At 42.8% G+C, this 24,673-nt stretch overlaps 1 protein-coding gene across 2 annotated transcripts in view; it reads right to left on the minus strand.

The window, feature by feature from the left end:
- Nucleotides 1-1,007: 1,007 nt before the first annotated feature.
- Nucleotides 1,008-24,673, minus strand: part of BRF2 (BRF2 general transcription factor IIIB subunit) — a 60,359-nt gene continuing 36,693 nt past the window's right edge. For both annotated transcript variants that reach the window (XM_086944033.1, XM_086944032.1), the window contains 2 exons: nt 22,812-23,133; nt 1,008-2,304 (listed from right to left, as the gene is read on the minus strand). In XM_086944033.1, the coding sequence (XP_086800159.1) occupies nt 1,584-2,304; nt 22,812-23,133 (1,043 nt within the window). In that variant the 3' untranslated portion in view covers nt 1,008-1,583. The remainder of the gene's footprint in view (nt 2,305-22,811; nt 23,134-24,673) is intronic.

Below are 24,673 nucleotides of genomic sequence, written 5' to 3' on the forward strand. Positions count from 1 at the left end.
ACTGAATCCCTTCTTGTCTGTGCCAAGGAAGCTGATCACTTCCTATGCAGAGAAGAAAGTTTCCAGTGACCTCTGAGCTAGTTGGTAACACAACCCAATTAAGTTTAGCATAGTCAGTGGAGGCCTGGAATATCTGCAGTTCCACGTCGATACTACTGTTTATGTTATTCCAATGCGCAGGGCCTAGTGGGAAACTAGGAACTACACTACACCCCCAATATGCCCCATTCACCCCAATCTGCCTCATTCACCGCAATCTGCCCCATTCACCCCAATCTGCACCACTCCATTATACCCAAATCTGCCCCATTCACTCCAATCCGCTGCACTACATTATTCCCTAATCTGCCTCACCCCACTCCAATCTGCCTCACTCCATAATAACCCAATCTGCCCTGCCCCAATCCAACTCGCCCCACCCCAATCCAATCCGCCCACCCCAATAAACCCAACCCCAATGTACCCCAATAAACCCACCCCAATGTACCCCAATAAACCCAACCCAAATCTACCCCACTCTACCCAGACGCCCTTCTACGCCAATGTGATCCACTCCACTATAATCTATCCCATTCTACTCTACCCCACTCCAATCTACCCCACCAACTTTTAGACCTGCTGAATAGCAGCCACATTGTTGTGTTTTAGACCTGTTATACATCGCCAAATCCAATAGCTCTTGCATAGGCGAGACCTATTGTCTTTGCCAATGCTTGCTTCATAAGGTATTATGAGAAGTTACCAGAGTTCGGAGACCCCAGCTATACCGAGACATACATTTTCCATGTATACACTGAAAATATAGGTAGGGAGTTTAAAGTAGTTCCGTTCCAAGTCACAGATCAGCTACTTCACTCTATTAAATAAACATTCGTCACCTGAAAAGTGCAAGCAATTAGCCAGTCTTATACAACAAGAGCCATTAAGGGATAGCTAATCAAAGGCATTCAGTCACCCATAAACAAACAGTGGACATGAACACAGAAAGCCCAAGCAACAGCCAACAGTAAGAAAATAGGACCGCTCTTTTATTGTCATATTCACTCAAAAGGAAAACTGCAAGAGCAAATATTGCAAATGAGCAGTGTAAAACACCAACCAGTGGATACCACCAGAAAAGTCAGTCAGGTTGCACTTTTTAATTAATCAAGTCCTTGTACAAACTAAAGTCGATTACTTTGCTGCCTACCCTGAAGCAAAAGGTGGTCAACCAATATTCCTGTTTCAGTGAACTGAGTGAATAATCCAGAAGTGGCACAATTCAGGATGTAGTGAGGTTTGTTTATCAGCAGACAGTATCAGTGCAGCTCCCTTAAATCACATATGCAAGTCTTCCTTGAGCTAATTCTTCTGTTCGTACAGTAGTGGGGATTGTAAAGCGATTCACATTGTGCACTTGCCTGAAAAAGAAACACAATCCAACAGTGCTGCTGGGAAGTAGGTTTGGAGACTACAGGGCAGTCTATCTGGGCTATGGGGGGGAATCTAAACATTTTAGCACTGAAACAGGGTAACACCTTTTACTACTTATCAGCCTCCTCCTATCCGGGTCATCAAGGGTCAAATGAACATTTTATCTCAGCTCAGTCCCAAGAACGTGCCTTCAAATACTCGTCCATCTCCTCCTGCGTACGCAACAACTGCTCGATTTCACTATCAGAAATGTCCTCCTCTCCTGTGCAGGCCTGGACCTCACACTGTTGTGGCATTCTAAGTTTTTTTCTTGGATTTTCAACACATGGTGGAAGAAACAACCTTTTTACCCCTACTCCCCGTCCGTTTGCCAGTTTATCAGTGGTAAGGCAGGTCCCTTCTGATTTGTCATGCTGTTCATCAGTCTTGCTTTCTGAATCATTCCTTGAACTAGACTCCTGTTGCTTAGTGCTTTCTTCTGTGTGGAAACCAAGAGACTGTTTGAGCAAAAAGTTTCGATGTTTCAAGATATCACCCAAGCACTGGACGGCCGTCTTCGCATTCTTGGGGAACTTATTTAGCCATGGAAGATTGGAGGCCAGTCTTATCAGAACACTGTAAATTTCTTTAAGCCGCTTTGTTGATGGTGGAGGCTGATCAATTTCAGCAAGTTTACAGAAGAAGGGAAGGGAATTCTTCAAGCGCGAGGCTGGGCGAAGCGACTGCCATGCTAGGTAAGCAGCAGCGGTGATGATAGGAATGGGATGACGACCGGTCACTAACCACGTATCACTGGCCACTTCCATGATCTGCAAGGTCCTCTCTGCTATTTTGTTTGCATCCTCGAAATGCGGAGCTGGAATGCTGCCATCACTCTGACACAGTCTGAAACTGGAAAAACAATACAAGGAAAGAGAACCGAAAGAGGAATGAGGAGTTAGTGTTTGTTTAGGATCAGTCTTTTTTGAGTTTATGACAAGATTAACACAGCAATCCAACCTCAAAGTAAAATCAAAGGTTTATTGTTAAATCAAAAAATAATGGTTCAATTATCTTTTCACTCCTAGAGGATTCTTTGGGAAGACGTCCTCTCAATTTCAAAATCTATAGGTGAAACACAACTGTTTCACAAAACTATTAAGTAAAAGTAATTGTCCACCGCATCAAAGGTGACCAAAAGGGTAAGAAGCTTAAGGGTCTCTGGCCACCCTTCACTCAAGCTCATGGGTAATTGGAATTAAAAATCAGGTTATGTACACTGGTTGTCAAATTGGAAACCAGATGAGGATTTTAAACTAATCACCGACTGAAACTTTTTATAGCAGAGGAGCATATATAGCTACAACAGACCATCCAGTGCTGTAGGATCAAAGTTTAGGTAATATATTAAAAATTCAATTATTTCATATGAAAACAAAGACACATTATACAAAGAAAACATTTAGATTCTATTTTAATGAATGAAAAATGGTCATTTAAAGATTTAAATTGAAAAATTATAAATGAAAATATCTATTGACAAAGTAAATACGTATTTAACAAAAGGAAAGCAACATTCTTCTCTCTTCCACCCCTCCTTGCATCATCTCATACATATTTTACTGTTCAGATCTCACAAACAAGCCTTTCTAAATGTCCCCCCTCCCTTTATTCCTAAAACCTCCTGCTGCTAAGCTCTGAAGAAAAAAAAAGAAAAAAAAACTTTCTAGACCCTTCCCTCTATCCCTCCACTATCCTATTCCCTTTTCAATCAAGCTAACAAATTCATATGTCCACCACTCAAATTGATTTAATATCGCCCTATACTAATTCACCACTAATCCTTTTTGGGTTCTAGAGTTGTGTGCTACAAGGTTAATAGTACTTTCACCCCTCATCATTATATACTAAGCGATATCTAAATGCAAGCCCCTCCTTCTATCCCTCCAATATCATTTTCCCTTTTCAATCAAGCTAACAAATTCACATGTCCACAGCTCAAATTTATTTAATATCTCCATATACTAATTCACCACTAATTATTTTTGGGTTCCGGAGTAGTGTTCTACTCCACGAAAGAACACTTTAACACCTCTTCAGTGGTAGTAAGTGCTACATAAATGCATTACATTAAGATGCATTGGTAATATTCAACAAAAAACACAAGATTACTACTTTTAGATTACTATTTCAACATTATGTATTAACAAAAATATGCATATCCAAGTACATACTTTTTTATCAGTAATTAATGCTACTTAAAAGTCTGTTTTTTGTATTTCTCATAGAGCAGCAGCCAACAAGGAGATATACGGAGAAGGTGAGTCCACTTATAATTTGACATTACTAAATTAAAGGTTGCAAGCAGGTACTTAAAAGTTTAAGGTGTTTACTGGTTAGGTTTTGGTATTGTATCTATTTCAGAGTTTGTAAAGGTCAGAATGGGTGGGCTTAAGATTAATAATGTATGTATCGTTATTTGCTTTGACGGTGTATTTACATTTTGAAGTGATATTGTGAGGTTTGTAATATATTGTGCTGGGGTGGGACTGCACAATGTAAGTTTTTTTTAAAACACTACAGACACCATCAATAAACGCTACTTTTTAAAAATAATGCTTCCTGATTTTAATTTGGGGATTTTTTTATTGTTACTGAATTTGCCCGGACAATATATGTTCCAACATTTTGTTGAACATGTCACTTTATTAGGTCTCGCTCCCGAGACCTATTGTCACCAAGATGCCTCTCAAGGGAGACAGACCGGTGCACGAGCCGCTCAGGGTCTGTGCACGCGCTTACGCAGGCCGGCCGAAGGCACGCACACACACACACAGAGTCAGACGCGCAAACAGACGCACACACACACGTCGCTCCCCCACGCACACAGACACACATACACACACCGCCCCCCCTCTCTCCCCTTACCCGCCACCGTCTGTGCATGGAATGACCCACATCTTCCTCTCCTGCCTCGATATCTTGCCCTACCTTCTTCGCCGGCGGCAGTCCCATGGCCGGTCCTCGGCATGGGCGGTATGGGAAGCTGCTCAGGGGCCTGCCGCAGGCCCCGCAGAGTAGACCGCAGATCAGTGGGCCCGGCCCGACTTGAAATGCGTAAAGCGCTGCAAGTTAGTGGAACTAGTGCACCGTCACAGTGCACGCACCTAACTTAGTGGTGGCGGTGCCGTGCGCGGGCGTTTAATGATATGGATCCCAGGACCGTCAATCTGGTAGCGCTACCAATGACGGCCCTGGACATCGTTTTGGCCAGCCCCCACTCAGCAGTGACGCAACACGCCCGCCACACGTGCTCCCTGACCTACAGTCTCTACTCTCTTCGGCCAAGAGAAGGGTGGAGTCGGTTCAGGCACGTTGGTGTAACGTCTTAGCTGAAGGTAAGATTACTTACTGTAAGTTTACTGTCTGGTTCTGCGTAGGGTTCCACACTGACAGTAATCACATCAAGTATTCCAAAGTTTGCGTCACAAAGACTTGGAAGTAAACGCACTGATTATTTTACTTGAATAGGGCAAACCCTTTCTAATGAATTCCTCATGCTTTGGAAGGGTTCAGAGTGTTTGATGTATGCAACGCTGCGCTCCTTCAAATATCCTCCCTCCCCCACGACTTTGTGTTTGACAACCTAATAGTTCCAAAACCTGCGCAGTTAGATTTTATGGTATTCGGAAAATGCACGTTTATATCTTTATAGAACATTTTCTTCTGAAATCGCACAGTTTACATATGTGATCCTCATAACAAAGTTTAGCTTTGATTGTTGGGGTGTCTTTCCCAGGTGGGTTGCTTAGTGGCCGCTATAGTACTGCGAGACACGCTTATGTGTTCAAACTCCTGGTTTCTTTTGGTTTGTGTTCGTTGGTACTCCTTGTTACTGCGCTGGGTAGATTTATCATTAAAAAAAAAATTGTATTTGTGCTCTTTGAAATGTTAATTTCCATGAAGAATTGATTATCTGGTTTATATCTTTAAATATAACATGTCTTTACAAAATCCAGTTTAGAATGCAAACGAGAAATATCTGTTTCAATCATTACATGTAAGTAAGCCTGAATGTTCTCTTTCACTCCTTTAATGGGCCGTCCCTTTTAAATGCTTTTTGTTGTGCTGACTATTCTTCCATTGTCTCCCATGGTAACCCCAACGTAATTATGCCACTGGTATTCTTATAACATGCCATACGAAGGATCTACATTCTTTAGACTATGGTACCATGAGAACTGTATTACTCTAGTACAAGTTGTCTAGTTCTTTGAGGCATTTGGATGAATGGTGAATCTTGTGTAATTATTCCTGTGGAATAACTGTTGGTACACACAGGTCAGCAAACCAACATAGCTATCTCCCTCTCTCCTCTAAACCCATTCCAAAATGGCCACGCCATGTTACCAATACGTATTTTTTCTATCCTGAGTGGGCAACTGATCTTATGGCCAGGTAGCCTACGTCATTTCTTATTTAAAGGTATAGGTGCCAGAATAAAATGCTTCTTCCTTTCATACTTGTGTTGGGTAAACTTTTCTCATTCTTTTGCATGGGATTCCAGTGTTATTCTCTATTCGTATGCAGTTCCTTCTTTATCAGCACCCATTATTGTTCTTGTTCTTTTAGGCCTTTTTTTCATGTAAACATCTCGCTGAATCCCAAGTGTGATAGACTTTAATCCACTGCCAGCCACTCCCTGCCCCTGTTTCTCGCTTTTGCAAGTTCCTGCTTTCTTCCTTTGTGACAGGTTTGCCGTTTTTAGGTCTCCCCTGCCAATGCGCTTTCGCATTGCTGGCGAGAGATATAGAGGGGCACCAGAAAATCCTACCAAGAGGGCTTTGGAATGCGGATTATGGCCAGTGCATGTGCGCGGGGCGCGCTCTCGCCATTTGCTCCCCCGCCCCCCCCAATCAGACTTGAAAGGAAGCCGCTCGCACACCACCATTTGTCTGAGCCTCGGCATCAGACTTCAAAGGCTGCCGCTCCCCCGCCCCAGCAATGCCGAGAGCTTGTCTCTCATAGCCAACCCCCCCTTCTCCCATCTTCCCTCCATACCACCATTCATGGCACTGGCTTCCCCTTTTACCCACTTCGTTATCCATACTAATATAATAAAGAGAGAGCCCAAACCTTTGAGGCGGGTAATCTCAGGAACCACAGCACCAATCACAACACCCAATACAGCGTTGGAAAGGGCAGTTGCAGCAGAAGGACATAGGCTATGCAGACGCCCACCATATACATTTAAAAGGTAAAAGAACCGAGCCAGCAAAGTAGTCCCTTGTGGGCGTGTCTGCGTTGTGCTGTGGGCGTGTGCTTTGGGCGTGACAAACACTGGGGGCGTGTGGTACGTTCCGCCCTTCATGCCATGTCTCATATCGTGTGCTAATCCCACCCTGCTCCCTTTAAATACCCCTGCACCCCATAATCATAACCCGCCCTTACTCCTTAAAATACCCCAACACCCTTAAACACTAACCCATCTTCACCCTATAAATATACCCTGTAACCCAAAACCCAAACCTAGCCCTGAACCCTATAAATACCCCTGTACCCCTGAACCCTAAAAATACCCCTGTACCCCCAAACCTAGCCCTGAACCCTAATACCACTGTACCCCAAAACCCAAACCTACCGCTGAACCCTAAAATACCCCTGTACCACAAAACCCAAACCTAGCCCTGAACCCTTAAAATACCCCTGTACACCCAAACCTAACCCTGAACCCTAAAAACAAACCCTGTACCCCAAAACCCAAACCTATCTGAACCCTAAAATACCCCTGTACCCCAAAACCCAAACCTAGCCCTGAACCCTAAAAATACCCCTGTACCCCAAAATCCAAACCTAGCCCTGAACCCTTAAAATACCCCTGTACCCCAAAACCCAAACCTAGCCCTGAACCCTTAAAATACCCCTGTACCCCAAAACCCAAACCTAGCCCTGAACCCAAAAAACACCCCAAAACCCAAACCTAGCCCTGAACCCTAAAAATACCACTGTACCCCAAAACCCATACCTATCCTTAAACCCTAAAACTACCCCTGTACCCCATAAACCAAAACTATATCTGAACCCTTAAAATACCCAAACACCCCAAAACATATACCTCAGTACCCCAAAACATATACCCCTATACCCATACTTACCTTATCCAAACATTAAAAAAAAACATGCTTTTACCATTCATGCATTTACAACGAATTTCATTGTAAATGTATGCGTGGTAAAAGCATATAAAATGTAATGCCATGCGTTATAATGGCATTGCGGAGTCATGGTACTTTCGTCATGAAAGTATGCTGAGTGATGGTATGCGGAAAGAAAGTTGCGGAATAATGGGTGTTTACCCTCCCCCGGTAAGTACATTGGTGGCACGGCGGCCCACATCTCCAGCAACATACTCATATTTTTTCCACCACCCATTTGAAAAATGCACAGGTCTCTCTCATTGATGGCCAGCACCGACATACACTTTTAGACACACCTCCCGCCACAAGTTCTAGAATTGCGAAATTTAGAGCTGGGGAGCTACGTTCGAATCTCGGCATCAGCTCAACATCCTGTGATTCCAGGCAAATCGTTTTGTCTCCCCGTGCCTACCAAAAATGAATGTGTTCTTCTGTAATGTAAATTGTGCTCATGCCATGTTGTCAAGTTTGATCTATATATTATTGCAAGGGAAAATAAAGTAGGGAAACTCGAGTTCACACACTACTGAACGCGCACTCTTAAGTGCATCAGCAGTGCACTGTGAATTTGAGCGTTTCACAGGCCTGTCACAGATAAGAAATGCTATTAAAACGAAATCCTACGAAACAATATACTACTGGCCGGCAGCAATTCATACCCGGACAACGTCGGGACGGGCTGCTAGTTCTTTATAAACCGCGTTTCTCTCATGTTCCCTCCTTGTTGCTATCCTTGTTGCGACGATGCCCCGCCTCCCTCATCATACCGCCTCTCTGCTACCTTTCGTGCCCTGTGCCTTATTGCCTTCCTTTCTCAAGACTCCTTCCAACTGCACTGCATCGGACTGTACTATACTGCGATTTTTACATCGCTGCCTTCCGTGCTCGTTCAGTCTCCCTACCACCCCTCCACGCTCCTGCCTTCCGGAATCAGTTCCTCCTGTTGCTGAGGCCGGGCCGTGGTTGGTGGGAGCGGCACTAGAATCGGGGATTTCCGCAGGTCTCCCAGCCCGTCAGAGCAGAGATGGGGCAGCTCGTGGCATTTGCAGGCCACTCTCTCATTACCCCACAGCTGGTCATCCGCAATTCTGTGGCCTACAGTGCTTTTCACGACTACCAACTAATGTTTACATTTCACATTTCCTCCGAGTCCGTGCGCAAATTTGCTTACAAAAAACCCCGCAAAGCTCACATAAAGTTCCCTATCCTCGCTACCCCCCCCCCCATCAATTGGCTCACGTGATCCATTCCCGTCATACAGAGTTGCTGGAGCATCTCTCGCACTCCTTTTATTTTTGTTTTGGTTCAGAATCAACATGCCAGTGCGATGTGTGTGAGGGGGCGGGGTGCTCTGCTGCTCGGTGACCCAACAGCTTATCATCAGCACTTCTGTGGCCAACAGTGTTTTTCTCAAACACTACTGTTTACAATTTAGGTTTCCTCCCAGCGTAGATTAAAAAAACGTAAAGCTTGTGTGAGGTTGCCCATCCTTCCTCCCCCTCCGGCATCTCTCTGCTCATGTGATCCATTCCTGAGACAGAGCTGCTGGGTTGACTGTTAAGATTTGAACAGAGACTTTAAATGTTTGTTGAAACTCGTTTTCCCTAGCCTACAGGAAGGCTTCTTTAAACACAAGCACTGCTAAAAACTACCATGCTGCGAGTGCAATGTGTGTGAGGGAGATGGGGCGCTGTGCTGCCTTCGTAATAGCTGCGTCAGAGAGCTGCTGGCGATGCTACTTTAAGTTTGTTATGTTGCAGAAGCAGCAATGCTCTGTATACCAAGGGAGCTTGCTTTTCATGTTTGCATGCATTACAAAATTGGATGTACTTCCTTAAATAACTAATCATACACTCATAAGTGTTTTTTTAAGCTCACAAAATGTCTTCAATTTATATAGCCCTTAGTCCCGTCACTTTGTCCGGTTGTCCTTCTTCATCGGTACTGCTCTATATGTTGGTTTACCCAATCAGAAGCCACTATTTGCGGTCTGCTAATGCTGTAAACAATGGAAATATTGTAAGGCAGCAGTCCAGCCAAATCATGAGCAGGAGCTGTCTATCGCCCTCACTCTATTGCACTCACTCTATCGCATCACCACAGCATCAGTCAGCACCACCACAGCATCACTCAGGGGTACCACAACATCACTATGCGCTGCCACAGCATCACTGAACGCCACAGCATCGCTCGTCGCCACCACAACATCACTCAGCGCCACCACAGCATCAATCTATGCCTCCATTCAACAACAACAACTGGTTCAAATAGGTTTTATCAAGGTTTCAAGCTTTATTACAAATGTCACAAAAAGATGTTAATATTTCACTTCTGTTCTTGTCCTTCATCGGTACTGCTCTTTATGTTTGTTTACCCAATCAAAAGCCACTATTTGCTGTCTGCTAATGCTGTAAACAATGGAAATATTTTAAGGCAGCAGTCCAGCCAAATCATGAGCAGGAGCTATCTATCGCCCTCACTCTATCTAACTATCGCCCTCACTCTATCGCCCACACTCTGTCTATATCCTCACTCTATCTATCTATCACCCCTAACTCTATCAAGCTATCGCCCTCACTCTATCGCCCTTACTCTATCTATACCCTCACTATCAATCTATCCATCTATCTATCGCCCTCACTCTATCTAACGCCCTCTATCTATCGCCCTAACTATCTATTTATCGCACTTACTCTATCGCCATCACTCCATCTATCGATCGCCCTCACTTTATCTGTCTATCGCCCTCACTCTATCTATATATCGCCCTCAATCTATCTATCTATATATCGCCCTCAATCTATCTATCTATATATCGCCCTCACTCTGTCTATCTATCGCACTCACTATCGCATCACCACAGCATCACTCAGCATCACCACAGAATCACTCAGGGGCACCACAACATCACTATGCACCACCACAGCATCACTGAATGCCACAGCATCATCGCCACCACAACATCACTCAGCGCCACCACAGCATCAATCTGTGCAACCAGAAGCATTAAATACTGCCCTTCAGTATTTCATGCTGCTGAAGTCAATAAGATGGTTGGGTGACCAGGCCTACAGATTTTGAACGGCTGCTGCAGCATTTTCTATGCTGCAGCATTTTCTACTTCTGCCCAGGGAAGCGAACAAAAAAGGAAATACTTGCGCCTGTCCTGCTTTTTAGAGAGGTGGAAATAAAAAAGGTTCAGAGTGTTTTTTTTTAATGCTTTTTGGAGAAAAAAAAAAAGGATAACTCTCTCCCATGCCCCCTCCCACAATCTCTAGTGTTAAAAAGGAAGCAGAGAAGAGGCGCCACCGGGCAAGAAGGCAGACTGAGCCATCCTTCTTGATTAATGGTTTTAGCATTTCACGTGTTACCAGTAAACATGCCCGAGGCGACAGCCGAGCACAAGCCACATGGAGACATCCTCCTAAGTTGTTGTTTCCCCTCTAACCTGAATCACTTTTATGCGTAACTCCGATAAAAAAGAACTTTAAGGGAAAGACAGTACTTTTCTTCACAAAAGATCTTAAACATTGTTTGCGTGGTCAATATTTGAAAGACATTATGGTGGCCTCATCTCCGCATTTTTTACGATTTGCATTTACTTCTTATTTAAAGCCGATCTCATAGTTCTTTTATATTTTAAAAACATTAATTGTTACTCACACATAACGGTGATTTTTAGAATTTTTTTTAGTACTTTTGTTATGGGTTTCAAACATTACACACTACACTAGCTAATTGTCTCTCTCCTTCTCTGTTTTCCCTATCTAATTCTGGTAGTACTTACATAACTTTATTTATAAGTTTTAAAATGAAGGCAGATTCGACAGTCCGCTCCTACCAGCCCTTTTCAAGAATTATTTACAAAGGGTCACACTATCACAAAAGCTTCTTTGGAGCGCTTATTTACAGTGTATTAATGCGTCATGTAGTGTGTGATATATTTTTTTTAAGAATTGGACTCAAATCCCAAACATGTTCTTTCATGGTATTTCATGCTGCTGAAGTCGAGAAGATGGGAGAATGACCAGGCCAAAAGATTTCGAACGGCGGCTGCTGCATTTTCTTCTGCCCAGGGAACCAAAACAAAGGAAATACTTACGCCTGTCCTTGTTTTCAGAAAGGTGCAAATAAAAAAAAAAGTTGAGAGATTTTTTTTAAAGGCTTTTTGAAAAGTGAAAAATAACTTTTCAGCCTCCCATCTTCCCTCTCTCCTCAACCTCCCCTCCTCCCTCTCTTCTCACTCACCCCTCACTCTCTCCCCTTTCTCCCCTCGCCTCTCCCCTCTCACTACTCTACCCTCCCTCTCTCAAATCCCTCTCTCAAATCCCACTCTCTCCCCACTCACTCCTCTCCCCCCTCTCCACACCCACCCCTCTCCCCCATCTCCCCTCTCCACACTCTCACCACTCCCCCTCTCACCACTCCCCCTGCTCACTCTACCCGCTCACCACTCACCACTCTCACCTCTCCACTCCCTCTCTCTCTCCTCACTCTCCCCTCCCCTCTCACCACTCTCCCTCCCCTCTCCCCTCTCCTCTCACCACTCTCCCTCCCCTCTCCTCTCACCACTCTCCCTCCCCTCTCCTCTCACCACTCTCCCTCCCCTCTCACCACTCTCCTCTCTCCTCTCTCCTCTCACCACTCCCCTCCCCTCTCACCACCACTCACCCCTCCCACCACCACTCTCCCCTCCCCTCTCACCACCACTCTCCCTCCCCTCTCCTCTCACCCCTCTCCTCTCACCACTCTCCCCTCCCCTCTCACCACCACTCTCCCCTCCCCCACCACTCTCCCCTCCCCTCTCACCATCACTCTCCCCTCCCCTCTCACCACCACTCTCCCTCCCCTCTCCTCTCACCACTCTCCTCTCACCACTCTCCCCTCCCCTCTCACCACCACTCTCCCCTCCCCGCTCACCACCACTCTCCCCTCCCCTCTCCTCACCACTCTCACCACCACTCTCCCCTCCCCTCTCCTCACCACTCTCACCACCACTCTGCCCCCTCACCACTCTGCCCCCTCACCACTCTGCCCCCTCACCACTCTGGCCCCTCACCACTCTGGCCCCTTACCACTCTGCCCCCTCACCACTCTGCCCCCTCACCACTCTGCCCCCTCACCAGTCTCCCCTATAACAACTCTCTCCTCTCTCGTCCCATCTCACCAGTATGCACTCTCACCACTCTCCCCTCTCACCATCAATCTCCCCTCCCCTCTCTTTTTCCCCTCTCTCCTCACTCTCCCATCACTTTCCCCTCCCCCTCTATCCCCTCCCTCTCACCACTCTCCACCCTCACACCACTCTCCCCTCTCACCACTCTCCCCTCTCTCCCCTCTCACCACTCTCCCTTCTCTCCTCTATCCTCTCTCCTCCCTTTCCTCACTCTCCCTTCTCTCCCCTCCCCCATCTCTCCTCAAGGTACACACAATTGTCAATGAGCACTAACACAGCATCATTTATACCATTTCGGCATTAGTCACCACTAGAGCATCACTCAGCACACCAAATCATTAAACAGCATCAACACAGCATTATTCACCACCACTACACCATCTTTGAACACCAGCACTGCATTAGGCATTACTAATACAGCATAAATCTGCAGAACTCACACTACAATTACAATATGCCCCTCAAGCGGGGCACAAATTCACCACCACAGCATCACTGAACGCCACAGCATCACTCGTCACCACCGGGCACAAATTCACCACCACAGCATCACTGAACGCCACAGCATCACTCGTCACCACCACAACATCACTCTGCACCACCACAGCATCAATCTGTGCAACCATTCAACAACAACTGGTTCAAATATGTTCTCTCAATGTTTCAAGCTTTATTACAAACGTCACAAAAAGATGTTAATATCTCACTTCTGTTCTTGGATTTCGTCACAATAAAATACACTGAATATAATCTTCATAAGTTATTTACAAAAGTTTAAGCTATTGCCATTATAAATTACAATAAATGTTATTTAAGTAATAATTATGAAAAAAAATATAAGCCAATGTAATTTGTTATATCAATACATGCAAGTCACGAAAATATAACACATTGCATTACAAATGCTATGTGTCACATTTGCAAAAGTTATAACTAGTGCCATTGTAAATGACAAAGCTATTAATTTCGCAATTTTTAAAACCAACACATAAATAAAAAATTTGACATTTACAATACCAATAGATCAAACTTTCTTAATGCGAGACCTATTGCATTGCAAATGCTTGTTTTTCAGATTGCAGACTATTTTTTAAAAAGTGCTTTAGGATTTTGTGGGAAACACGGTTTACAAAATGAATTTTTAAAAGAGGGGATTTTTTTTATATCTGAATTTTTGCATTTGCTTTGTTATCTAGGGATATCTGGATTCCTGGTTGTAACAGATTTCTTCAGATACTCTTTGGCCTTAGGAATGCAGGTATATATTTTCATTATTAGTATTTGATAGTACAAGTGGGTTTATGAGTTTGCTTTATTTAGATCTATTGCTGTAATGTATTTTATTTGATATTTACTTAAATAGTTGTGTTTTTTTCCAAGCATAGATTTCTTTGAAAATGTATGTATGCATGTATGTATATATTATTCATTTGAATATGCCCGAGTTTTATGTTGGATGATTTTGATTGGAAATTAGGATTTATTTTAGTTCACTTTGCTTTATATTTAATTTGGATTTACCATTTTGAGTGCAGTATTGATTTTGGAATTATAAAAACAGCATGCATGTTTTGGCGTTTTTGTTTTATACAATAATTTTTCAGGTGGGACCAGGGTATTTTTTAGCTACATGGATGTGTAAGAAAGTGCCTCTTTTTTGGGGGGGTGGGGGTCGCCCTCATTTTTTGACCAGGCCCAAGTGTACGTGCTCCGATCCCGAAAACATGGTATGGACAAAACATGGACTGGCCAACCCACTGCTGACATTTATCTTTACAATAAAGCTGTAGTATACGGTTCAGGAAAATACACCAGTGGCATGGAAAACGTACATGTCACCCATGGGCTGTATTACGTATTGTGCTATCCACTAAGCAGACAAAGAAATCATGGCTTCTGGCCTACCCATTTAGCCGGTTTCCTTCAACTTTTTAACCTGCGGGCGCACCAGTCAAAACAACTCTTTCCGTTAGTCATGAACCCTCCCTTTTAGTATTGAAAAAGTCACCCCTAAGTAGGCCTGGCACCCCACAAGATAGGGTGACTAGGATTTGAAAGTGGTGAATGCAAAAACGTTATGTTGGCATGTGTCTACAGTACCTAGTCCTCAAATACTATTTTTACTGTGAATAGCTGAAGCTGTTCTGAGAGGAAAAAAAATATAAGAATAAAATAACTTTGCTGTCTTCGGTTTGGTAGAAGCTACTAGAATAAAATCGAAACACTATTGTTAACTAATGTTAATTAAGAATTCAATTCAGTGGCAAAGTCCGATTTTTTAAATAAATATTTAGGAAAAGTGACTTTAGTAGGACTATCTTGCTTAATCCCTAGTAGGCAAATTACAATTAGTGTGCTGGCTGATGGTCCTGCCAGTGATTTCCCTTAATGAGGTATGAAAACTACTCTCAGAGCAGAAACAGTTACTTAGCCAATTTCAGGTACAGACCTGGGTGTGAGGTATGGGACTCATCAGCTCAGGAAGGATAGCTGGAGAAAGTTGAGAAACGTCATTGACTTGAAAGAGTCCAGAGTGAGGTCCACCTATTCACAGTTAAGTTTACATGAAGAACTGGGGGAAGATAAACGTTGACTTCTTTGCTTTTATGTCTCCTTTTGAACTTAATCTTCATTTCTTTTTATCTCACTTTCAATTTTTCTCTTCAGATTTCTCTCATCACCTCTGTTTCTTCGTTTCATTGTATTGTTCTTCGTTTATCCCTGTTTTTTGGATTGTTTATTCTTTCTACATTCCTTTATTCATTCCTGCCTACCTATTTCCCTTCCCTGTTCCCTCCCAACTTCCCTTTATCCCTCCCACCTTACATTCCATTCTCCATACCTCCCTTTTCATTCCTATCTTTCCTTCTCCGTTTTACCATTCTCTTTCTCTCCTTTCTTTTCTTCAATGGTGTTTAGCTTTTTATAGCAACCTTCAGTGACTGCACAAATATATACTTCTCGTAGGGATCAACACATTCTGCATGTACCTTGCAAAATCCATTATTGCTAATAGTCCTAATTAGGGGTCTAGTGAATATGTTAAAAAATAACTTTCTGATTTGGTTGCGTGTGAGTGCATTGCAGGAAAGGGGGAAGTGAGGCCATGCGCATTTTCGTTGACGACAGCAAGGGCTTACAATCTGGTCACAAGGAAATGGTATTCCTAATCTTCAGTTAAAGTAGGATCAGTTTCTGGACATCAACCAATTGACTTTAGAAATCCACCAATTTAATGGAAGGGTTTACATACTTGCACGGCAAAGAAACAACAAGCCCCACTCAGACACTCACCCAAAAGAGTGGAGTCAAACTATCCTAAAGAGACATTTTTGGTCCTTGGGGACCCTAATGGGTAAACCTTTCCCAATACAGATCACGTGATTTTAATGCAGTGCACTTATAGCATCAAAAACTGGACACTCCACAGGCAACACTTCTGGTTCTTGGCCTTTATGTACCCATATATAAATTGCTATATTAGACGGTAGCTCTGAATGATTTTCATTGGTAAAAAGTAGCTCACCTTCTACAAAGGGTGGAGGCCTGTGTACTGATGGGATATTGTTAATTTGGTATTCATCGTGTATGGGTTATATTTGGTTGAGGGGTCAAGGGAATGTTTCAAATGTACCATTCATCAACCACATGAGCGACTTCGTTTAGGTCACAAAATAGTTTGCAGTGGCAAAATTAATGCTTTTGTCCTTGTTTAAACTGTCCACTAAAATAAGTAGTTCCTTCGTGTAGTTAATTTCCGTATAAGTATGAGAGCTAGTTTTGCTTGCATGTTCTCCCTTTGTGAGATATAGGGTGCTTAATGTTAGGTACAGATGGAAGCTGACTTTTTACTTGGGTTGATTTTCCCATCGTAATCTTTTACAATGGTTTCTCTAGGAGCTGTGGATAAACATTAAGTATTGAATACCATTAGGAATTTCCATCTCTGATGCTGGACGAGTGATTGTGTTCTCTAACATTTTCCACTTTCATTATTCACTTATGTGGCCCAGCCATAACATCCATTTGAGGTCCCTTTTGAGTCTGTTGCGTACCTTAACATCCATTCGGGTATTTTTGTTCATTTACAGAGTGTGTTGGCTTATAGTTTCTTGATTGTAGGTGTCTATTAAGTATTTTAAAGGGAATTTTCCTTCCAGAGGAGTGGTGAAGGCAGTCTTAATAGATATTCTGGAATTAGCTTGAAATAAATAAAATAGAAGGAACAAGTTACTAACCCTGTAAGCAAATGTTCGTGCCATGTAGCGCTTTACATTCACATGCTGTGCATATTCCTGCCATTTAGTGTTAGGCCCAGATGTAGGCAAGCTTTTTCTTCGTAGAAAAAGTATTTAGAGTCATGAAGTACTGCTTTCTCCTCTTGCTGGTAATGTACATGGTCATCAACGCCATTGTTAGATTGTTTTCCCGCACGGAGAGCGAGGATGGAATGTGAAGCGAAGTAGAGTATATAGAGAAGTCCATGCAAAAGGAGGGAAAAGATGGTAAGAGACACTGAAATGGACGTGGGCGTTCGGGAAGGAGGGTGTGTGACTTTGGGAATCTACAGCACTATATACCACAAACAGATGTTTACAGGGTAAGTAACAGTACGTTCAAGGCATGTGTGGCTGTAGATAACCATGCTGCATATACTGTAAGGCAGTCATTCCAAAGTGGTGACTAGCCTGTGTGTGTTGCAGTATGTTGTAAAAGTGCATGGAGTACTGCCTGGCCAGCATTGGTTTGTTGGCATGCTAGCACATTCACACAGTAATGTTTTGCAAAAGTGCGCGGTGTGGACCAGGTAGCTGCTTTCCATGTGTCAGCTATTGGAATTATTCCCAGGAACGCCATAAAGGCCCTTTCTTTCAAGCAAAGTGCAGGGGGCTCTGGGAGAAATGGCCATAGTTTTTAGTTTTAGCATAGCATGTCTTGATGAACTTCACGATCCATCTTGCGCTGCTGGATTTCGACAGAGCCATCCCTTTATGGGATTTGCAGAAAGAAACAAAGAGTTGTTGTGATCTCTTAAATGGTATAGGTCTCTTAATGAAGTACATGAGGACTCATTTCACATTCAAAGTATGGAGAGCTGGTTCTGCAACTGAGTCATTGTGGGGAAAAAACAGGAAGTTCAATGGACTAGTTAAGCTGGAGTTAGGGAGGAATTTGGAGTTGGTGTGAAGAACAACCATATCCCTATAAACTTAGAAGAAAGTTTCTAAGGTTAATGCCTGTAGCTTATTGACACACCTGTGTGAAGTGATAGGAAATAGAAATGCAACCTTCTTAGAAGGTTCTGAAGGGGACAGAAGTGGAGGGGCTCAAATGGGGACCAGAGGAGTAATGATCCTTTTGAGCCCTTGCATAAAAGCTTTGATGATCGGAATTCTGAAGAGAGAGAAGTGTTGTCTACGCTGAAGGCAAGCGGCTACAGCAGCCAGATATAGCCACATGGAAGCACAAAGTGTGCTGCACACTGGCCTTTAAGGGATCAATATGTTTTGAATGACAATAGCACACAATCCTCTTCCACTGGGTTGCATAGAATACCATGGTGGTAGGTCTGCATGCTTTTATGAGAATGCTCATGAATTCAGGTGCAAGATTAAGGTATCCAAATTCTATGCCCTCATGAGCTAGATCGCAATGTTGAGAGACCTGGGGTATGGATGACCGATTTCTCCATGGTCCTACATGAGAAGGTCTGGTGTGCTCAATCAATCAAGGTTCTTGTAAAGTGAGACTAATCACCTGTAAGTGTCTCAAGGTGCAGGAGGTGGGTCCGCAGTTCTGTCGACGAGCAAGGGCTTGAGGTCCTTCCTGAATTGAGGCAGTGACTGTGATTTCCTGAGATGCAGAGGTACTGAGCTCCAGGTCTTCGCAGCGAGGTAGGAGAAGGATCTTCCTCCAGCCAAGGTCTTGCAGATCCGTAGGATAGTAGCCAGGGACAGATGGGCGGAGCAGTGAGGTCCGGGCGGTGTGTAGGGGAGGCGTTGGTTAAGGTGTCCGGGGTTGTAGAGGGTTTTGTAAATGTGCGTGAGGAGCTTGAAGGGGATTCCTTTGTTGACCGAAAGCCAGGGGAGGTCTCTCATTTGACCAGAGATGTGGTTTTAGCAGGGTATGTCCAGTATTAAGCATGTTGGGGAATCCCTCATGTGCAACTAGAAAACTACAAAACTAAAAAGCTGGCCACCAATTTCAGGCCTACTGGCTTTGCCAATGTGTGTTTATTTCGGGTTCCCATAATCTTAATTAAAACTTGTTACACTCATTTTCCATTAAGAATATTTTTTGGGAATACTTGCATGCATCAACACGTTACTAAATGATGCCGCAAAGAAATGGTACCTACATTTTTACAGTAGTTTAGTAATCTGATTTTTTTTCCTGCTTTCATTTTCTTTAATGAACATTTTTTTATTTTGAAAGCAAAGAATCCTTAATCTTGCTTGCAAGCTTCTGCAAATATTTGCATCAAATCAGAGCGTTCTGGGAGCATTATACATAGCCTCATATTGCTAAACTTTGAAAATGTGTGTACACATTTTATACGGGAACCACTGTCAATAATGCAGTCAGAGCTTACAACATTTACCTAGAGTGCTCACCCTAATGAAGGCTTTCAACTAATGAACCAAAAATACAAGTTTGAACAGCATTAACATACAGACACAAAATATTACCTTAACTGCAGACAGTGCCCTTCCCTGATCTATAATGTAGTACTGCAAACTAGAAGCCAAAGGATTTGTGCTGCATGAGGGTTGGGCCTACTTGTCCCAAGGACAAAATACACAAACATGTTGCTGTTGCCCCTAATAATATGACCTAGGAGTCAGGCTACAGGAAATCCACATCCCTGCAGCCTTTGTGTGGTCTTCCTCCAAACGTTTTGCCTCTCCTCCTCCATTTGGCTGGACATATTCTTGATGGCCTTAGGACTCGGTGCACTTTACCACTGCTAAACAGAGCCAACGTGCTTGTCCTCCCTCTGCTCAAATATACATTGGCTTATACCCATTTGGAATATTTAATGTACTACTAAGTCCCTTGTGGAGTGATATGCCATATACAAAGGTCCTGTAAATTAATTGCTACCAGTGGGCCTGCAGCACTTACTGTGTCACTCACTTAAGTAACACTAAAAAAGAATGTCCCAGGCTTGCCATTGCAGCCTGGATGCAGTGTTAAACTGCCTTGTCAACTTGGCTTTCAAACCCTCTAGCCAAGCCTTAAACTCTTCTTTAATTATATAGACATCACCCCTTAAGTAGGCCCTAGTTAGCCCATAGGGCAGGGTGCTGTGTAATTAAAAAGTTGGACACACACCTTTAAGTTTTTAACGTGTCCTAGTACTGAAAAAACATACATTTGTTTTTCATTACTCGGAGGCCTCCCCCTCCCCTAGGATAACATTGGACCTTTTCTTTAGTAAGCTGTAATTTCCAATTAGGGGCAGGTAGTTAGGTCTTAGTTGGAGTTTATGAAATTGTAATTATAAACTCTTTTTAATTATAAAGGCATATTTATTATTGCAATTTTGAAAATGGCACTTTAGAAAGGTAACAATGGTTTCTGTGGCGATGTGTATAGTACACGAACATAATTAAGCTCAATGGCAATATACATTGGTCAAAGTCTGTCAAAGAGAGTCAGGACTACACACAATAAGGTTGAAAAACAATTACTGTTTATATTGACGTAATAAAGTTCATCAAAAGAAGTGCGCAGTGTCCCAAATGAAATGCGAACCCGTTATTTACAAGAGTGACAGTTTGTGACATCACATTGTTGTTGCAGCCAACTTGGAGCCAGAGCAGGGGCATAAGGAAATTCCATGTACTTCAAAGCCATGGTCTAGAAGCTTCTCCTACCTTGCAGAACAAGGGTATAAAAAGAGGACCTTCAACACTTCCTCTGCCTGAAGGACTGCCAGGCTGGTGGACTGCTGCTCTGTTACCTTCTGCCTGAGTACAAGGACTGCATCTTGATCTGTCCCAGGACCTTCAGGGTGACTGGCCAGGGCTACGGGGACCCAGCAGGGATGTGGAATTCCTGTAGCTCGACGCCCAGGACATATTGTTTGGGGTCAAGGGCAACAGGTTTTCATGTGTATCTTGTCCTTGGGTCAAGCAGGCCCAACTCCCCTGGAGAACAAACCCTTTGGCTGCCAGTTTGCATTACTGCATTAAGGACCATGAAAGGCCACAGTCTGCAGTTAAGGTAACATTTTTGTCCATATGTTAATGCTGTTCAAACTTGTATTTATGGTTCATTAATTAAAAGACTTTATTATTAGGGTGAACGATCCAAGTAAATGTTGTGAGCTCGGAGAGGGAGAGAATTTTAATAAAAGCAAAAGGTCATGGTCAACACCAGACCAAATTAGGGGCCAAATTATTAAAGAAAGTCTCAAAAGAGCACCCATGGTGTATGTCCTTGAATTAGGTGCAGCCATACAGCTCTCGTGAATTCCCAAGAATGTACAGAAGTAGGACAAGAAATAGTACCCCTAGAGAATATTTGTGAACTGCATTTGAGCACGAGCAAATATGCAGGTTAGATTTGCTCATGCGAAAATCTGAGTGTTTGCAAGTTCACTTTCCCTCCAAGAACTAACTCTCCCCCCCCCCCCAACTCTGGAAGAAGGTTTAGGTCTACCATTGTCAGGAGTAAATTTCCAACATTTCTCAGAATGGGAAAGGATTAGACAAGAGTCGTAGAAAACCCTTAAAACATGCAATTTAGTAGGGTTGCACAGACTAAAAAGGGCATTCTAATTCTGGATCAATTTCTTACAACTAACTTCAGCCCCAATATTCAGATATAAAGAACCGTGGCAACATAAGGAAATTGCAATTATTCAAACACTACTACGGTATGAGCCCTAGCATATTCAGAGAGTCTATATCAGAGCTCTTATATAATGGAGATTACTGCCATAATTTGTTGCCACACATCATAGCACCAAAGAGACAAGTGGATTTTGTTACAGGACACTTAGATTTATGAAGCAGCCTGACCCATTGACAAGTAGATATTTTATTAAATTTCACACCCCTGGGCTGGCAGGTCGAATACACAGCATGTGCATCTACAGCCAAAAAAAGCCTCAAAATTCTAATTATAGGTATGGGATTTTTAAATATGGTAATCATATTTAAATAATGGTATTGTTTTACATGGGATTACAGTTTGTAAACTTAATTGTGGTCCCATTAACTTTTAAGGGCCCGATTCCGATGCGGGTAGGAAAGCATTCCCACCTAGGGCCAGATTACAATGCAGTCAGGAAGGCCTCCTAATGGCATTTGCGCTTTCCAAATCGAATCGGGAACGTGTCTTCCCGACCGAGGTCCAGATTACGATGCTGTTAGGAACATAGGCTCCCATAGAAGTCAATAGGAGTCCAACCAAATCGTATCTGGAAGCATCAGGATGCATCATACTCAGTCCGCCTGACTTTCCCGATCCAAGTTGCTCGGAAACCATTTACAAGCCAATTTGATCGGTAAGATTTCCTAACCGCATTAGAATCAGGCCTTTAGTAGTTGAAATTCTCAGTTACAGCTGTGATGTTTCCTTAGTAAACATTTTAGGTTGTCTTTTAAGGTACAATCTTGATGCAATGGCAGGTCAACAGTATCACCACTCCCAGTAGACATTACACTCTTAGTGATGCCTTTGCAACGTTCTACACTACTAAAGAAAATTACTTCAATAGAGACGGCGAGGAAAGGTTCTGCAAAAACCTCAACAAGGAAATAAGATTTTACCCAGCTCTGATGTCCAGGAAGCCCTTTTTTCTGTACACACAGGGGCAGAATGTATGTGCTTTTTAAAGAGAACCTACACTTATTTCTGAAATCATGATTTAAGTGCACACTTAAAAGACTGTACAAACAGTCTGTGGCAATCACATATGTGTCTTCTCCCTATGGCCACTGCTAACACCACTCATTGTTCAATTAACAGGATAAGTTGCTAAAGCTTCTCTGTATAAATATATTTCTCTATGTTACAAATAAAAGAGGACTCACCTCTTGCAGTGTGACTTTACCAATTCAGCCAAGCTTGCTGCTGGTACGTCTAGCTCCAGTTCCTTCACAAGCCGGCCATATGTGCTGGCAAACAACAAAGAGTCGGCATACAGGAGCGAGCAGATAGTGCCCATGGTCAACGGCCAGGAGTGCTGTCGGCAGGTGATGTAGACGCAGCATCCCACTATGATCTCCTTCTTTGGAAGCGAGGCTTGGTGAAAGGATGGGTGATGAAAAGCACGCTCAAAGTAGGATACAGCAGTGTCTTCAAAGGTATTAGGGAGTCTAAGTGTCCTGCACATATTGCGCACACGTATAATCTCTGAAGAAAAATGAAGAGACCACAGGTAACTTTTACCCTAAAAGGGTTAAACAGGGGAGAAAGAGTTGTAGTGGCAATACATAACAAAAATGAAAAAAATGAAAGGGACCTCTTGACTGGGCAAACCATTATACATCAAACAGTAACTAAAAACTGCTACATATTTTATACAATGCTTCATATAAAAACAGTGTACCATTCTATAAACAAATAAAAGGAAAGCTAAGAAAGTAAAAGCAATAACTTGATAAATGTACAATGGAAAGAGAAAGAGCTCAAATATCAAAGTCTCAAAGATGGAGACGAAAGGCAAAGCTGGAAGTACAGTGTGACAAAAGAGTAAGAAGTGACAAAAACGAATACAAAAAAAAAAAGTTTAGCAAGGAGAAGAAGTTATGTGAGCAAAAATGATTAACCACTTTTTTTGATTTAGTTAAAGGGCTGGAGTTCTATGTGTTGGTGGTAAGCAACAATGCTTTCAGGGCAAGTACATATATTATCAAGCTATACGAAACAGTTGGCAATGCTGGACTTACAAAGCAAAGGTTGCTTCTCAGAAGTGTGAGTTACTGATCACTGACTAACAGTAGCACAAAGACTACCTCTAGGAGAAAAGTAGCTAAGAAATAAGAACCAGGGTTAAATCTGGACTCAAGCGTAGTTGACAGACTATAATTTCCAAACTAGACTATCCACATACTAGAGAACTTTAAAGCAATATGGTTTGTACTGACTGGAAAGTGTGGAAGTAGATGCCTCATTTGTCCGATTTGCCGCCCCACTTACTTAAAAACAGACTTTGACCATTGTAATGGTCCTTACTTAGAGAAGGCTGAGGAGGGGATTAGTCTAAGAAACCTCAATATTCTCATCATTTAAGCTTTATTTCGACTGTTCAAGTCATACAAGCTATAAAAGACATACAAGATAAAACACAGTTAAAAACGTAGGAGAAAAAAGTTTGGACAGCCCATCTCACAATGTCATGCGGAGGCTTCGTTTCACAAACTTGTTGTTTTGGCAGCAAATTGCCTGCATGGCTAAAATACGTTTGACCTGTGTTTAGAAGTTACATAGGGAGCTCGATTTGACTACCCACAACAATTAATATTGAAAACAAGCCCACGTATGAGCCGGCAGATAGATACCATACACCCGTTCGGCAACAACCAATTAGGAGTTCTGCATCATATAAAATCATTTTTACATTTAAAAATAGGCTTCATTGGTTAAACACTAATGTGAAATGTAAAAAAAAAAACGAATAAAAGATTATCAGGTAAAAAAAGAAAGTTTGGAGATGTGTTAATGATCATGGGGAGCTAGCACAATCTTACAGTGGTTTGGGTGTATAAAGTAAAGCTTCATACACAGCAAACAGGTTGATAACCTTGGGGCCCTCCCATAACAATCTGGTTGTACAATCAATCTGCAGTAAAGTGCTTGTGCAATACGTCTAATGCAATAGTGGGTATCAAATTTAGCAGCTGGCGCCCGAAAACAACTCTGATTAAGGATGAACCTGGCCATTGCTGACGTG

Source organism: Lissotriton vulgaris, chromosome 11, assembly GCF_964263255.1.
Source record: "Lissotriton vulgaris chromosome 11, aLisVul1.2, whole genome shotgun sequence".
NCBI classification, from domain to species: domain Eukaryota; kingdom Metazoa; phylum Chordata; class Amphibia; order Caudata; family Salamandridae; genus Lissotriton; species Lissotriton vulgaris.